The 14,451-nt window shown below is 36.1% G+C and overlaps 1 protein-coding gene across 1 annotated transcript in view; it reads left to right on the plus strand.

Moving 5' to 3' along the window:
* LAMA2 (laminin subunit alpha 2) overlaps nt 1-14,451 on the plus strand; it is a 637,137-nt gene that overhangs the window by 149,894 nt on the left and 472,792 nt on the right. The window contains exon 2 of the mRNA XM_055114116.2: nt 11,974-12,144. Within this exon, the coding sequence (XP_054970091.2) occupies nt 11,974-12,144 (171 nt within the window). The remainder of the gene's footprint in view (nt 1-11,973; nt 12,145-14,451) is intronic.

Consider the following 14,451-nt stretch of genomic DNA (forward strand, 5'->3'; position numbering starts at 1 on the left):
CGTGTTAGCCAGGATGGTCTTGATCTCCTGACCTCGTGATCTGCCCACCTTGGCCTCCCAAAGTGTAGTTTAATATTTAAGCTGATAAAACAAGAAAATATATTTAAAAAATTTTTTGCTAGACTACATTAGAAAGATTTTCTTTAAAGATGTGAGCTAGATAGAGGTCATTTTTAAATGATGATTTATCAAATTTTACACAGTTAAAGATAGTGAAAATAAAGAGCACATTGAAAAATAACTAGATGGAAATTTTCACTGTGAAACAGAATTTCTGAAGTGACACTGTGTTCACTTCTGATCATGGTCATTGTACAACCATTGAGTCTTTGTATAATTGCTGTGAGTAGTGTCACTACCATTTTCCCTTCACTTTTTTTCTATAGATATTTAAATGAAGCAACTGTATACATATTTATTCATTTTGTCAGTTATAATCAAGTTATTCTCTCCTAATCTTTCTATCTTCACTCTGTGTGTGAGTCTGTGTGTACATAACATGTGATATTTATATCCATCTTCCTTCTTGATCATGAGCAACAGAAACCACCAATACTATTTTACTTAAGCTGAAATACATTTGAAATATACCATATAACTTGCAGAGTTGATGGGAAAATTTGAAAACCAGGATGAGAAGATGACAGACATCAAGGTCATCCCTAGGTTTTGATACATGTACAGAATAGTCATTGCTTACTGCTGCCGCCATCACTACTTTCTCTTTCATTCCTCTGATATGACTATATCTACTACTATCATTATCTGATTTTCCTTATCTCTCTAGTCTGTGCTTCACATGCTTAAGATTCAAATTCCTAGGCCAAAGTCACATGTACATGCCCTAACTGCTATATGGTAGGGAGAAGAAAGGTCTCCTCTATTTACATTTCCCTGGCAGGAGGTAGGACACTGCATACCCTCAATAGTAAACACAATGCCAATTACTCAAGAAAAGAAATGGAGGATGAATGTTGGACAGCCAAGAAATGATGAAGGTCTGCCACATTTTTCATATAGGTTGGCTTTTTCTTTGAATGTTTTCACTTAGCTAGTGTACCAAAACAGTTCTACATTTCCACCAAATTAAGGGTCTCATTAGTTTAATGCCCTTCATTTGCCATATTTTTCTCAAGAAAGATTATACAGTGCATGAACTCATTCTTATTCAGTAAATTTAAATTTGAGTGGCATTATATTCCAACTAGTGCTATCCATGCCCTCAGTAATTTTATAGACTTGAGAGCCACTGTAAAAAATACTAAAGTTACAGTATGATGAGGGTTCTACTAAATATCAACTAAGTAATATACGGACACCAAGAAAGAAACAGAAAATTCTGTGTGGCAAAGTCAGAAAACACTTTCACAGAGCAGGGAATATTTGAGCTATGAAAGATGAACATGCAACAAAAAGGGAGAACATTCTTTGTTGAAGAGACAAGATAATGTCATCACAAAGCATTTTCAAAATGCCTGATATATTTGTAAATAGGAAGAGATCAGTTCCCTAGATGTATAAGAAGGCATGAAGGAGGATAGCAACAAATGAGTTCAGACAGGTAGAAAGCGGGCCTGATTATAAATGTTTAGATCACCAAGGAGTTTGTCTACGACACTACAGGTGACAGGCAACTCACAAAAGTCTTTAAAAAAGAAAGTGAGTTTTAGGGAAGATAATTTCAACAACAATGGGGAAGATTAATGGGAGTAGAGTCACGCAGGAAGACTGGGAAGGGCAGTGGTGCTCAACCTGTTTGGCACCAGGGACCAGTTTTGTGGAAGACAGTTTTTCCATTGACAGGGATAGGGGTGGATGGTTTCAGGATGAAACTGTTCCACCTCAGATCATCAGGCATTAGATTCTTATAAGTAGCTCACAACCTAGATCCCTCGCTTGCACAGTTCACAATATGGTTCACGTTCCTGTGAGTGTCTAATGCTGTTGCTTATCTGACAGGAGGCAGAGCTCAGGTGGTAATTCTTGTTTGCCAGCCACTCACTTCCTGCTGTGCAGCCCTGTTCCTAACAGGCCACAGGCTGGTACTGGTCTGCAGCCCTGGGGTTGGGGACCCCGGGTTAGGATGCTACTATAATAAATGTAAAGTAAGGTTAGGATATCTGAATATAAATGTTGATGTGTGTGTGTGGCGGGGAGCGGTGTGTGTAGCTGAATTTGAGGTAGAGACAAAAAGTAATTAAACTGGAAGCAGAAATCTTAGAATGGGGAAAAGAAAGGCATATTTGTTCACAAATTATCTTTTAACATTTTCTGGTTTCTGTGGAGTCACATTTTATTAATGCTGGTTGACATTTGTCTACCTAGAAAAAAATGACAGAAATTTCAGGAACAAAGGTGACTGTGAATTAGGTACCAATATTTTTGTGGATGGTCTTCATGAAGTCAGCCAATAATGGAGATGAGTATGTAGAAAGGGTGGATTATTTGGACTTTTTGAAAAGAAGTTATTGGGTGAACATGATGGCTCATGCCTGTAATCTCAACAGTTTGGGAGGTTGAGGTGGGAGGATCACTTGAGGCCAGGAGTTTGAGATCAACTTGGGCAACAGAGCAAGATCCATCTTTACAATAATTAAAAAAAAATAGAAATTAGCTGGATGTGATGGCTTGCACCTGTAGTTCTAGCTACTCAGGATGCTCAGGCAAGAGGATCACTTGAGCCTAGGAGGCAGAGGCTTCAGTGTGCCATGTTCATGCCACTGCACTCCAGCCTGGGCAACAAGAGTGAGACCCTGTCTTAAAAAAATTAAACAAATTAAAAAGAAATGAAGTTATTGAGTGACAGTTAAAGAAACTGATTTGCAAGTGGCCTTCAGGAGGCAGAACGAGGCTACTTGTCTTTCCCCAGTGATTTTATGAATCCATTGAGGAGATCTGCAGAAGTGTTGTCACTGCTGGAGGAAACCAAGGCTTCACTTGCAAAAAGGAGTACTTTCTTAAAATTGAAAAATTTGGAAATATATCATAGGACTTGTAAAGCTATGATGGAAGTTAGCCCATGAGTGTGTTTATAGAAGGCAGAGCTAGATGGCATAAGACTCAGGGATGATGCAGGAGGTGGTAAATGTTTTTGTTTACAGTAGCGAGAAGAGTGAAACACAGTAGATCTTTAATAATAAAATTTTCACTCATTTGGAATTATGAAAATTGTGTTTGAAAACCAGCTATGCCATTTAAATTCTGGGCATATGTTTCTTCATTTGTAAAATTCAAGTTTGAACTAGGCTTCTTTGAACTAAATTCTTCTTGCCACCAGACAACAACCTTCTTCTTCATCCCCTAGAGGAACATTGCCTGAAGCCTAAGGAAGCAGCCTTCCCTATGCCACACAGAAGACCCCTTAATTGTTCAATGAATTTCTCATTGACTTGTATAGTGCTTCAGAAGAAAACACTTACACATCAAACATGATTCTAAGTCAAAGTTCTTCATTTATATGAGATTAAAGAACTGGAAAACTGTACAAGAGAAATAGTCACCTGCTGACTGCAGGCCTGTGGGTTTCTTGGAAAAACTCAGCAATTTTGCTTATCCAGGACTATCTTTTTGCCCTGTTCCTCTGATTCTGAAGGAAGTTGAAAAGATAGTTTTCCTTTGCTGTATCCAACATCCTTTTCTACATTTGATTTAAGAAATGTCAATTTAACTTTTTATTGATACTGATATTGAAAATACATAGAATCCAAAGAATGAGATAAATCTTACATATGTGTCATATTTCTATGGATTTTTTTGACCAACATTTTATTTTGAAAATTTTCATGCATATGGTAAGTTTGAAAGAATCATACAGTGAACACTATGTACTCGAAATCTAGATTCTAAAATTAGGCCAAGCCTAGTGGCTGATGCCTGTAATCCCAGGGATTTGGGAGGCTGAGGTGGGAGCATTGCCTGAGGGCAGGATTTTAAGACCAGCATGGGCAACATAGTGAGACCCTGTCTCTACCAAAAAAAAAAGTAAGCCCAGCACGGTGCTGCATGCCTGTAGTTATAGCTACTCAGGAAGCTGAGGCAGGAGGATTGCTTGAGCCCAGGAGTTCAAGGTTATAGTGAAGTATTATAATCATGCTATTACACTCCAGCCTGGGCAACAGAATGAGACCCTGTCTCAAAAAAAAAAAAAAATAGTTAATGCCAGGCGTGGTGACTCATGCCTGTAATCCTAACACTTTCGGAGGCTGAGGCAGGTGGATCAGTTGAGGTCAGGAGTTCAAAACCAGCCTGGCCGATATGGCAAAACCCCGTCTCTACTAAAAATACAAAAATTAGCTGGGCGTGGTGGCAGGCTCCTGTAATCCCAGCTACTCGGGAGGCTGAGGCAGGAGAATCACTTGAACCTGAGAGGCGGAGGTTGCAGTGAGTTGAGATCATACTACTGCACTCCAGCCTGGGCAACACAGCGAGACTCCATGTCAACAATAATAATAATAATAATAATGATAAATTAATTTAACATGTTTGAGTAGGGAGGAGATATGTGCTTTATCACATATCTATCCATCTGAACATATCTACCCATAAATCCATTTTATCTTTTAATATGCTGCAAACCTCATTCCTATACACATGATCATGAATATCATTAACTGGAGTTAAATACTGCTATTTTTTTTCAAGCTCAAATTTATCTACATTGAAATGCATAAATTATCACCCCGTGTAACATTCACTCACTGAATGTAATATTTAATTAACAAATACATACACCATTATAATACAAACTGCTATCAAGAATATTATCATCATCCCAGAAATTTTCTTTATGCCTCTTCCCAGTCAGTCTCTGCCCCCAAGCTCCCAAAGGCGACCATTTTTCCTGTTTTATTTTCCCAAAAGATTAGGTATGTTTAAAAAGATCATATAAATGAATAATAGAGTATCCACTCTTTGGTGTAAACTTATATTATGTGGCATAATCCTTTTTGGAGTCATCAGCATTGTTGTGTGTATCAGTAATTTGTTCCATTTTTATGTTGAATAGTATTTCATTGTTTAAATACACCACAGTTTTTGTATCATTTCCTCCATTCATGGAAACCTAAGGTGTTTCCAGGTTTGGCTATTATGATAAAAACTTCTATGAACATTTTTGTTTAGGTCTTTTTATGGACATGTAATGTCATTTATCTTGGATATGTACCTAACAGGGGAAAATGTGAAGGACTTTTATATTTATTAAAAACTACCTGTTTTCTAAAAGGGTTGTGCTAATTTACATTCCCAACAGCAATGCAGCAGACTTTTGATTGTTCTACAAACTTTTTAATATTTGATGTTGTCAATCTTTTTAATATAATGCCATTTAATCTAAAACATGAGAACTTTGTCAATATATAGGTCCAGTTACTGTGATCTCTCACCCACCATTTCTTTATTATAGTTGTCATATATATTCTATTTACAAACATATGCAATGATGTGATTTTGCCTTAAATATTAATATGCATTTAAAAGAATTTAACAGGGAAAAAGTCTATTGACTTCAAATGTACTTATACTGTCTTTTATCATCTCCAATTCTCTATTAATCACATGTGGATTTTTTTTTCATTCTAGATACTGTGTTACATTTTTCAGTCACAGAATTTATATTCAATATTTTTTGTTGTTACCATTTCTTTTTTGCTACAAGAATTTTCGTATGTGTGTGTGTCCTTGAGTATAGTTTAAAAGCTGCTTGAAGATGCTTGTTTGCTTATTCCAACATCTGGTTGATCTCAGTACAATCTCCGTTGATTGCTTTTTCTCATAAGTATGAGTTACTTTTTATTGCTTCCTTGTATGTCTAGTATTTTTTTTTAATTGCAACCTGGATGTCATGAATAATAGCACATTGTAGAAACTCTGGGTTTTGTTATGTTCCTCTGAAGAGCACTCACCCATTCTTTTTTGTTGTCGCATCAGTTGGTTAACTTGACTGGGCTCAAAGTCCCAACTTTTTTCTTTCCTGTAGAGTGCAGGACCTAAAATCTCTGTTCAGCTTTTCAGCCCTAGCTGGGCTACTTGGAATCTGACTAGGGCAGGTGTAGGTCTGGCATCAGTGAGCAATTTGGACAGAGTTTATGCACAGATTGAGGCTCCCTTTCTGTGGACCTCTCTTTACACCTGCTGTGGCTATTTTTAGTTTTGTTCACTAGTTCTTCAAGCCAGTAAAACTGTGGGTTTCTATTTGAGTTTTAGCCATTCTGGAGCTCATCCAGTGCCTTTTCCTTCTAAGTATTCATAGTATTCCTGGCTTACCTGTTCTTAGGTGCACTCCAGGTATCTGGTGTTTGCTGTGTGTATATATATATACACACAGATATACATACATACACCAAATATATACACAGAATTTATAGCTGTTATCTGTGGGAGCTTTGCTCCAATAAAAGCTACTTCACAATTATTAAAAATAGAACCTCCATAAGTAGATTTTAAAATGTTTCTGCCATTTGAAACCAAAAAGTGGGATTTTGAGAATGTAGATCATCAAAATCATGCCAACATGTGTGAACATACTACATTATTTGAGAAAGCAAATATGGTATAAACACATCCAAATAAAAACAGTGGAAGTTAGGTGATTTTTTTCAAATGTTTGCCATATTGTAGCAGAATTTCAGTTTTTCAAATTTTCACATGATATACACTTAGCCTTTTTCTAGATATCCTATTACCATATATATATATACACACTATAGAACAGAATATATTATTCTATATATAATATGAATATTCTAATCTCTAATAAAATACATAGTATAAACAGAATATTGTTTGATTTTTGTTCAGACATTGTTCCTTATAACCAGAACTCCAACTAAACTTATTTAGTCTAGTGCTATTCAGAAAAAAAATGTCAATCATAGTTGTATGGGTAATAATCACTGGCTTTTATGTCATTAACATTACAGGACCTTAAGTTGAGTTAAGAAGATGTAAGTCAATACTCTCTAAAGGTTCATCAGCTATTTATAGTTAATTTACACTCCTAATGTTTACATAATCTTAACCAAGTAACACATATTGAATATGGAAATAAATATTGCCCTGGTGCTTTTGAATGGGAATAAGTAGGCACAGCATAATAGATTTAACATATAATGAAAATGGGTTGCAATCTATAATAAGACATGCTGAAGATTCAACAAAAGCTCAGATATTGATTCATTCTTCAAATTGGTCATTAGCAACTAATTGGAGATCTTTGCTGACCAATATGCTTAACTGATTTTTAAAAATAAACAGCAAAATAGCAATGAAATTTCATAAAGCAACTATTCCCTGACCATAAAACAAGGCAATTAAATTGTGCAAAGGTTAATTTTGAGCACATAATCAGTAACTGTAATAGAAACAAATCAAAGAAAAGAATTGAAAGATCCTAAATGTAAATTTTATTAGTGTCTTTAGTTTTATGGTTAGAAAACTCTATGAAGCAACAATGGAATGGTGAGGGATAAGTTATTTATTTTATCAAAGATTTAAATAAGCTTTACCAAGGACCAGATTTTGGTTCTACTTTAGGCCCTGACAAGAAGTCTTGTAAGCTTTTTAAAGAGCTCACTTCAAATCATAGTTATCAATCTTACTAATTCATAACTTTGTACATATCATTTATCTTCTCTGAGCTGCACTTCCTTCATTTTTATAAAGTGGAAAGAATTAATAAAATTTATACAATGGGTTATATGGGAATTAAATAACATGAAGAATATAGAATAGCTTCAGAATCAATGTTTCTTGTACTCTGTAATCCCTTTGTAGCTGTATGCTTTTGCTCTCTTTATTTATTTAATTATGTGGGATAATTGGTACATAATCCAATTCTATATTTTCTGAACATACAACATAAAGAAAATACTTTATCCCTGGTCTCTTTTCTTGGCTTCCTCCCATGATTGCTGAGGCCTGGGAAAGTACAGGCCTGGCCTGCTCCAATCAGGTCTTTCAGGGCAGACCAAAGCAGGGCACAGGGAGTCTTACCCATACCTGCAAAACAGGAATGAGGCCATGGTCAGGGTCAGAACTAGTCAGTGCTGAGGGAGGAGGCAAAAATCCAAGAGAAAAAGTGACAATGCCCTGGTGAAGTTTTAGAAATGTTAGCACCTGCCTGAGATGGCTTTTGTGTAAGTAAGCTGGCTGTCTTTGAAGGGGGCAGATGGAGCTAGACTGCTTTAACTCATCATATAAGCGAGCAAGAGAAGTATAATTTTGCTCTCCTATAAACAGAATTCCCAGCATGTCTCTTTGTTCTTACTACTTATTTTTCTATACTGTAAATTAAATTTTTAAAGAACTGGAGAAAAGTCCACTAAAACAAATTACTAACAGTGACAAATAAGCAGTGCTTTATGTTAATATGTAAGTGCACCACTGTATTAGTCCATTCTCATGCTACTTATAAAGACATACCCAAGACTGGATAATTTATAGAGAAAAATAGGTTTAATAGACTCACAGTTCCACATGGCTGGGGAGGTCTCACAATCATGGTGGAAGGCAAAGAAGTAACAAAGGCAGGTCTTACATGGTGGCAGGCAAGAGAGCATGTGCAGGGGAGCTGCACTTTATAAAATCGCCAGATATTATGAGACTTATTTACTATCACGAGAACAGCATGAGAAAAACCTGCCCTCATGATTCAAATACCTCCCAACATGTCCCTCCCACAACACATGGGGATTACAGGAGCTACAATTCAAGATGAGATTTGGGTAGGGACACAGCCAAACCATATCCACCATTATGTATATTCAATGTGTAACCTATATGTATCTGTATCTATAGCCACATCTATATCCAGACAATTACATAATCTTATATGTTGAAACAATTACAGATTCAAGTACTCTGACTCACTCATCATTTACATAAGCTTTCAGCAGAGAGACCATACTTATATGCCATTCCCTCTGCCTGATATGTTTGTTTTTTCTTTCTTCATTTTCCCTAACAGATAAACTTCTATTTCTCCTTGAAAATTCAGCTCAAGATTACTTCCCACGATAAGCCCATCTTAGTAATATTTTTATTCTCAGATCCTTTACTGTCTGGCATAATATGTGCTCAAAACATATTTGATGAAGGAATAGTTGCACCGTTAAATGCAAAATGGTGATGAATGACAAAATAGAAAGATATACAGACAAACTTTATTTAATCGCATATCATTTATTAACCTAGAAAATAAAATGTCTAAGATAGATAATGGCGTGGAGACCATCTAATTATTTTTAAGTTTGTAACCTGACAAACGTCACAAAATTGTTAGAAAGTTTTCACTAAGCCTTATATCATGGAAAAGATAAAAAAAATAAGGTAAAAACTTTTAAATGGTACTCTACTTTTTATAAAACATTACATTTTCTAATGAAATAAGTAATACTTTATGAATGTTTAATATTTCTCTAACCAACGATTACATTAGCTTTCCTTATGTCACATTGACAGAATGTCTCATTGTGTTGGGGCCAGAGAGCACGGAGATGAGGGGGGAATAAATTTATCAGGAACAATAAATGAGATAGTGATTAAGTGAAAAAGTAAGTACCATTGGCAAATCAGGAAAAATTGGGAACCTCAACTTTCAGCTGGAGAAAAACACAAGGCAGGAGGCCAGATGAGAGTTGGGGGGCACTATTTTGGAGGAACAGGATTAAGGGATTTTTAAAGATATATGTATGAGGAGGGAGAAAAGAAAGAAAAGGTTCTTTGGGTGCAGCTCTTTGGGAGATCTTAAGAATGACTGAGACAAGAACTGAGTTGTCACTTGATCTTTTGAATTCATTTACCTGTGGAATTTTTTGGAGTGATTACAATAAAGATTTAAACTACTTATAATTGCAATTTTTACTGTACTATTATCTTTTTTAACAGAAAAGAAAACTTAATAGTCAATACATACAAGTCTAATAATCAAATATTATAAAAATCTTCCTAATTTACTTTCTTTTTTAATTTTTTGTTTCTTTCAATGCAATTCTAAGGCCAACCTGGTCCGCAAGGTAGCACTAGATCTATGCTGGTTTCATAAAACATTGTAGATGCCATTCAGTGGAGTGATTAAGAGGATAGACTCTGGAGCCAGATTGCTTTGGTTCAAATCATAGCTCTGCTACTTGCTAGCTGTAATCATGGGCGAGTTACTTAACACCTGTCTGCCTTCTTAATAAAATAGAGATAATAGTGGTATGAAGCTCATGTGGATGTTTCGTGTAGCAAATCATTGTAGGAACAGTGTCTGACAATAGTGCTTGGCGCATTGCAAACATTCAACGATGCTGGCTATTATGATTATAATAATTATTATTATATGCAGATGATACAGACAAACATTTATGAGTCCAATATTTATAATCTAATTATTCATTTATTTTACAAATACATTGAGTGCCTACTCTGTCCCTACTATGTGCCAAGCTTTGAGGATAAGGCAGAAAATACAAATTCAAGATCTAGGGATCTTGGTAAAAAAGGCAGAAAACACAAACTCAAGATCTGGGGATCTCAGTAAAATATCAAGCCATGAGATTTAGTCAGGAAGGTTTCTTCCTTCCTTCCTTCCTTCCTTTCTTTCTTTCTTTCTTTCTTTCTCTCTCTCTCTCTTTCTTTCTTTCTTTCTCCTTCCTTCTTTCCTTCCTTCCTTCCTTCCTTTCTCCCTCTCTCTCTCTCTCTCTCTCGACAGAGTCTTCCTCTGTCTCCCAGGCTGGAGTGCGGTGATGTGATCTCAGCTCACTGCAACCTCCACCTCCTGGGCTCAAGCAATTCTCCTGCCTCAGGTTCCCAAGTAGCTGGGATTACAGATGCCCACCACCATGCCCTGCTAATTTTTGTATTTTTAGTAGAGACAGGGTTTCACCATGTTGGCCAGGCTGGTCTTGAACTCCTGACCTCAAGTGATCCGCCCACCTCAGCCTCCCAAAGTGCTGGGATTACAGGCGTGAGTCACCACACCCGGCGAGGAATGACTTTCTATCAGAAGTTGAATTGATATAGACTTACTTGGCACATACATAGAGCTGAAACAACCTAGATGGTCGGCATATTTTCTCCATAAATAGAGTCAAATTATCTGTAATTTCAAATGTACTTTCTCCAAGAACAGATTTTTCAGTTAAAGAGTGGCTTTTGATGAGTGACTTTGCTATACTGTTATTGAAAAAGGGTCTATAATATGCAAATGCTAGACATGCATGAAGCACAATTCACATTAACTTACAGGAAGAAAAGAGACTGAATTTGGTTCTCAGAGGGAATAAAAAAATCTCCCCAGCCCTACACTTAGATGGACCTCTGAGATCGTATCTATGAAAGTTAAAAACTTCTATTATATCTAAGACATAATTACTGGTGTATGATCATGGACCACTATAATGGCTTGTTTCTGGCAATATATTGCTTTATTATATTGCTGGATAGCATGGAAAGCAGTAAAAATTGGTATTCCAAAGTAAACATTATCTATCTTCTCTAGTCTGGGATAAAGAAGTTTTAATAATTATTTACACTAAAGGATAATTAGAGCATGAAATGACCATGAAAAAACATATTTGCATAGGTGTGCAGAAACATTAACATGCAATTATGTCTTGATACTAGATATAAAATATCTGAAATGGAAGATGGAAGATTTAGTGAGATCTTTTACCAATAACTTCAACAGAAGATTTATGTTTTAGAATGTGTCCTAGAGACAGGACCATCTTCCTCGCTAAATATTAGAGATAAAAAATTAAAAAGAGGCTTAAAGTCCATACTTAAGACCCAGAAAGAAAAATAGTATTCTATTGATAACACATAATATTTATGTAGTATACTGAATTGTCAGGTATTTATCATTAATTATCTCATGTTGGGTTACTTTAATGCTCCGAAAAATATTTTATCTCAATTGCTTTTAAAATGTATCAAAATCCTAACTTTGTTTCTGGTCTACACTAACCTTCATTTGTCCATCTTTTTCAGGTTTATTCCCTGCTGTCCTGAATCTTGCTTCTAATGCTCTTATCACGACCAATGCAACATGTGGAGAAAAAGGACCTGAAATGTACTGCAAATTGGTAGAACATGTCCCTGGGCAGCCTGTGAGGAACCCGCAGTGTCGAATCTGCAATCAAAACAGCAGCAATCCAAACCGTATGTATTTTAGTGTGTAGGTGTGTGGCGCTGGATAGGATCTATAATTGTGAGATGTTGAGGCCAAGTTGCATTAAATTCAAGGGTTTGTAATACTAAGAATTCCTAGAATTCTTTTTGCCACTAAGAGCTTCTTCCTGGCCCCTCTCTGTCATTCAGCAAACATTATTGGAGTTCCTGCTATGTGCTAAGTACAATGATTGGAGATGATTCGCCAGCTGAAGGCCTGTGGCAGTCATTGGGTTTACTAACTCCAGATACCAAAGTGGTTTCTGAGAATGTGGTTACTCAGGCTATCATCATTCATTGGTAATTTATGTGCCAGATATTGTGCCTGAGATCCAGGAGGAATAAGGTAGGATATGGTCTTTGAGCTACTGATACATATTGTGGTAAGTACAAAGGAAAGAATGAGCACAGCGTTCTGCAGAAGAGAGAGGATGGCCACAAAGTCTTGGTGTAAGTAAACGCTTGCCAGAAGGAGCGATATCCAAGCTGATAACCAAGGACATGAGCTAAACAAGAGTATGAGATAAACAGGTAAAGAGGTGAGGGAGGGGAAGAGGAGAAGTCATGCCAGGAAGAGAAATCAGAAGTAGACAGAAAATCCTAGTTACTCGGGGAGCTACAAGTAGGAATGACTAGAGCTGAAAGTGCCAAAGGGCAGAGAGTAGAGATGAGACTAGAGCAAAAGGCTGGAGCCAGATAATGAAGGCATTTAACAACCACAGGAGAAGTGATTTAGGGAGAGGCACCATGTAAAGCCCTCTTTCCGGCCTCTATGAACCACAATGATACCTCAGACTCATCGATGTATTTATTCAACAGGCCTTTGAACACCTCCTACTAGCAATGCATTGTATTGGAGCATAATGTTAAATTACACATAACCCCTGATTCAGAGGACCTAGAGGGGAAATAGAGGCAAAAGAAAAGTAAATTCAGTGCTAAAATAACATGAATGCTCCATGTAGATGCTAAAGTCATCTAAAGATTTCTGGCTAAGAAATCTTTATTATCTATATATCTCTATCTGTATCTATCTTTCTGACATGCCTTCTTCTCTTCTCCTCTCTTACCTCTCTCTCTCTGTATATATATAATATATATAAAATATATATAGCAGGTAGATATATACTTATATGTAATCTACATAAAGGTAAAAATATATATTATTTATATTATTTTTATTTATATTATTTTTAATAAACAGATATACTATTTTATTTTTATTTTGTTTTTGAGGCAGAATCTCACTCTGTCACCCAGGCTGGAGTGCAGTGGTGCGATCTCTGCTCACTGCAACCTCCACCTCCCGGGTTCAAGCGATTCTCCTGCCTCAGCCTCCCGAGTAGCTGGGATTACAGGCATGTGACACCATGCCTGGCTATTTTTTGTATTTTAAGTAGAAATGGGGTTTTGCCATGTTGACCAGGCTGGTCTCAAACTCCTGACCTCAAGTGATCCACCCGCTTCAGCCTCCCAATAGATATATTTTTTGTTAATATTATTTCATATATAATATATTAAAAGGTAGATATATATTACATATAGATATATTTTATGTATCTATAGAGATATCTATAGATATCTATATCTCTATAGAGATATCTATAGATAGATATATAGATATAGATATCTATAGATAGATATAGATATCTATAGATAGATAGATATAGATATCTATAGATAGATAGATAGATATAGATATCCATGGATAGATATATAGATATAGATATCCATGGATAGATATATAGATATAGATATCCATGGATAGATATATAGATATAGATATCCATGGATAGATATATAGATATAGATATCCATGGATAGATATATAGATATAGATATCCATGGATAGATATATAGATATAGATATCCATGGATAGATATATAGATATAGATATCTATGGATAGATATATAGATATAGATATCTATGGATAGATATATAGAGGCCAGAAAGTAAATGAATTGATGGATTATTAGTTTCAGGTTCATTAGGCAAGATGATAAAGCCTGTTGGAGGGAAACCACCATTGGTTCAGAGACTGGTGGCCTTGAAAATTTCATGAAGAATGTGAGAAAGCCCACGGGCATGAACGGAGTTGTGGAGAGGAGGTGTGAATGTGTAGATGTGTGTTTAGGATGGGCTGTGCAGACGGGGAGAATTAGAGAGATAAAATATGTAAAACCATAAGTGTGTGTATATGTATGCAGGTATATATATATGTAGAGAGAGAGAGAGAGAGAGAGAGAGAGAAAGGAGGTAATAACGTGAATACTTAATGCCAAGTGAGGTGAACTAT

Source organism: Pan paniscus, chromosome 5, assembly GCF_029289425.2.
Source record: "Pan paniscus chromosome 5, NHGRI_mPanPan1-v2.0_pri, whole genome shotgun sequence".
NCBI lineage: Eukaryota > Metazoa > Chordata > Mammalia > Primates > Hominidae > Pan > Pan paniscus.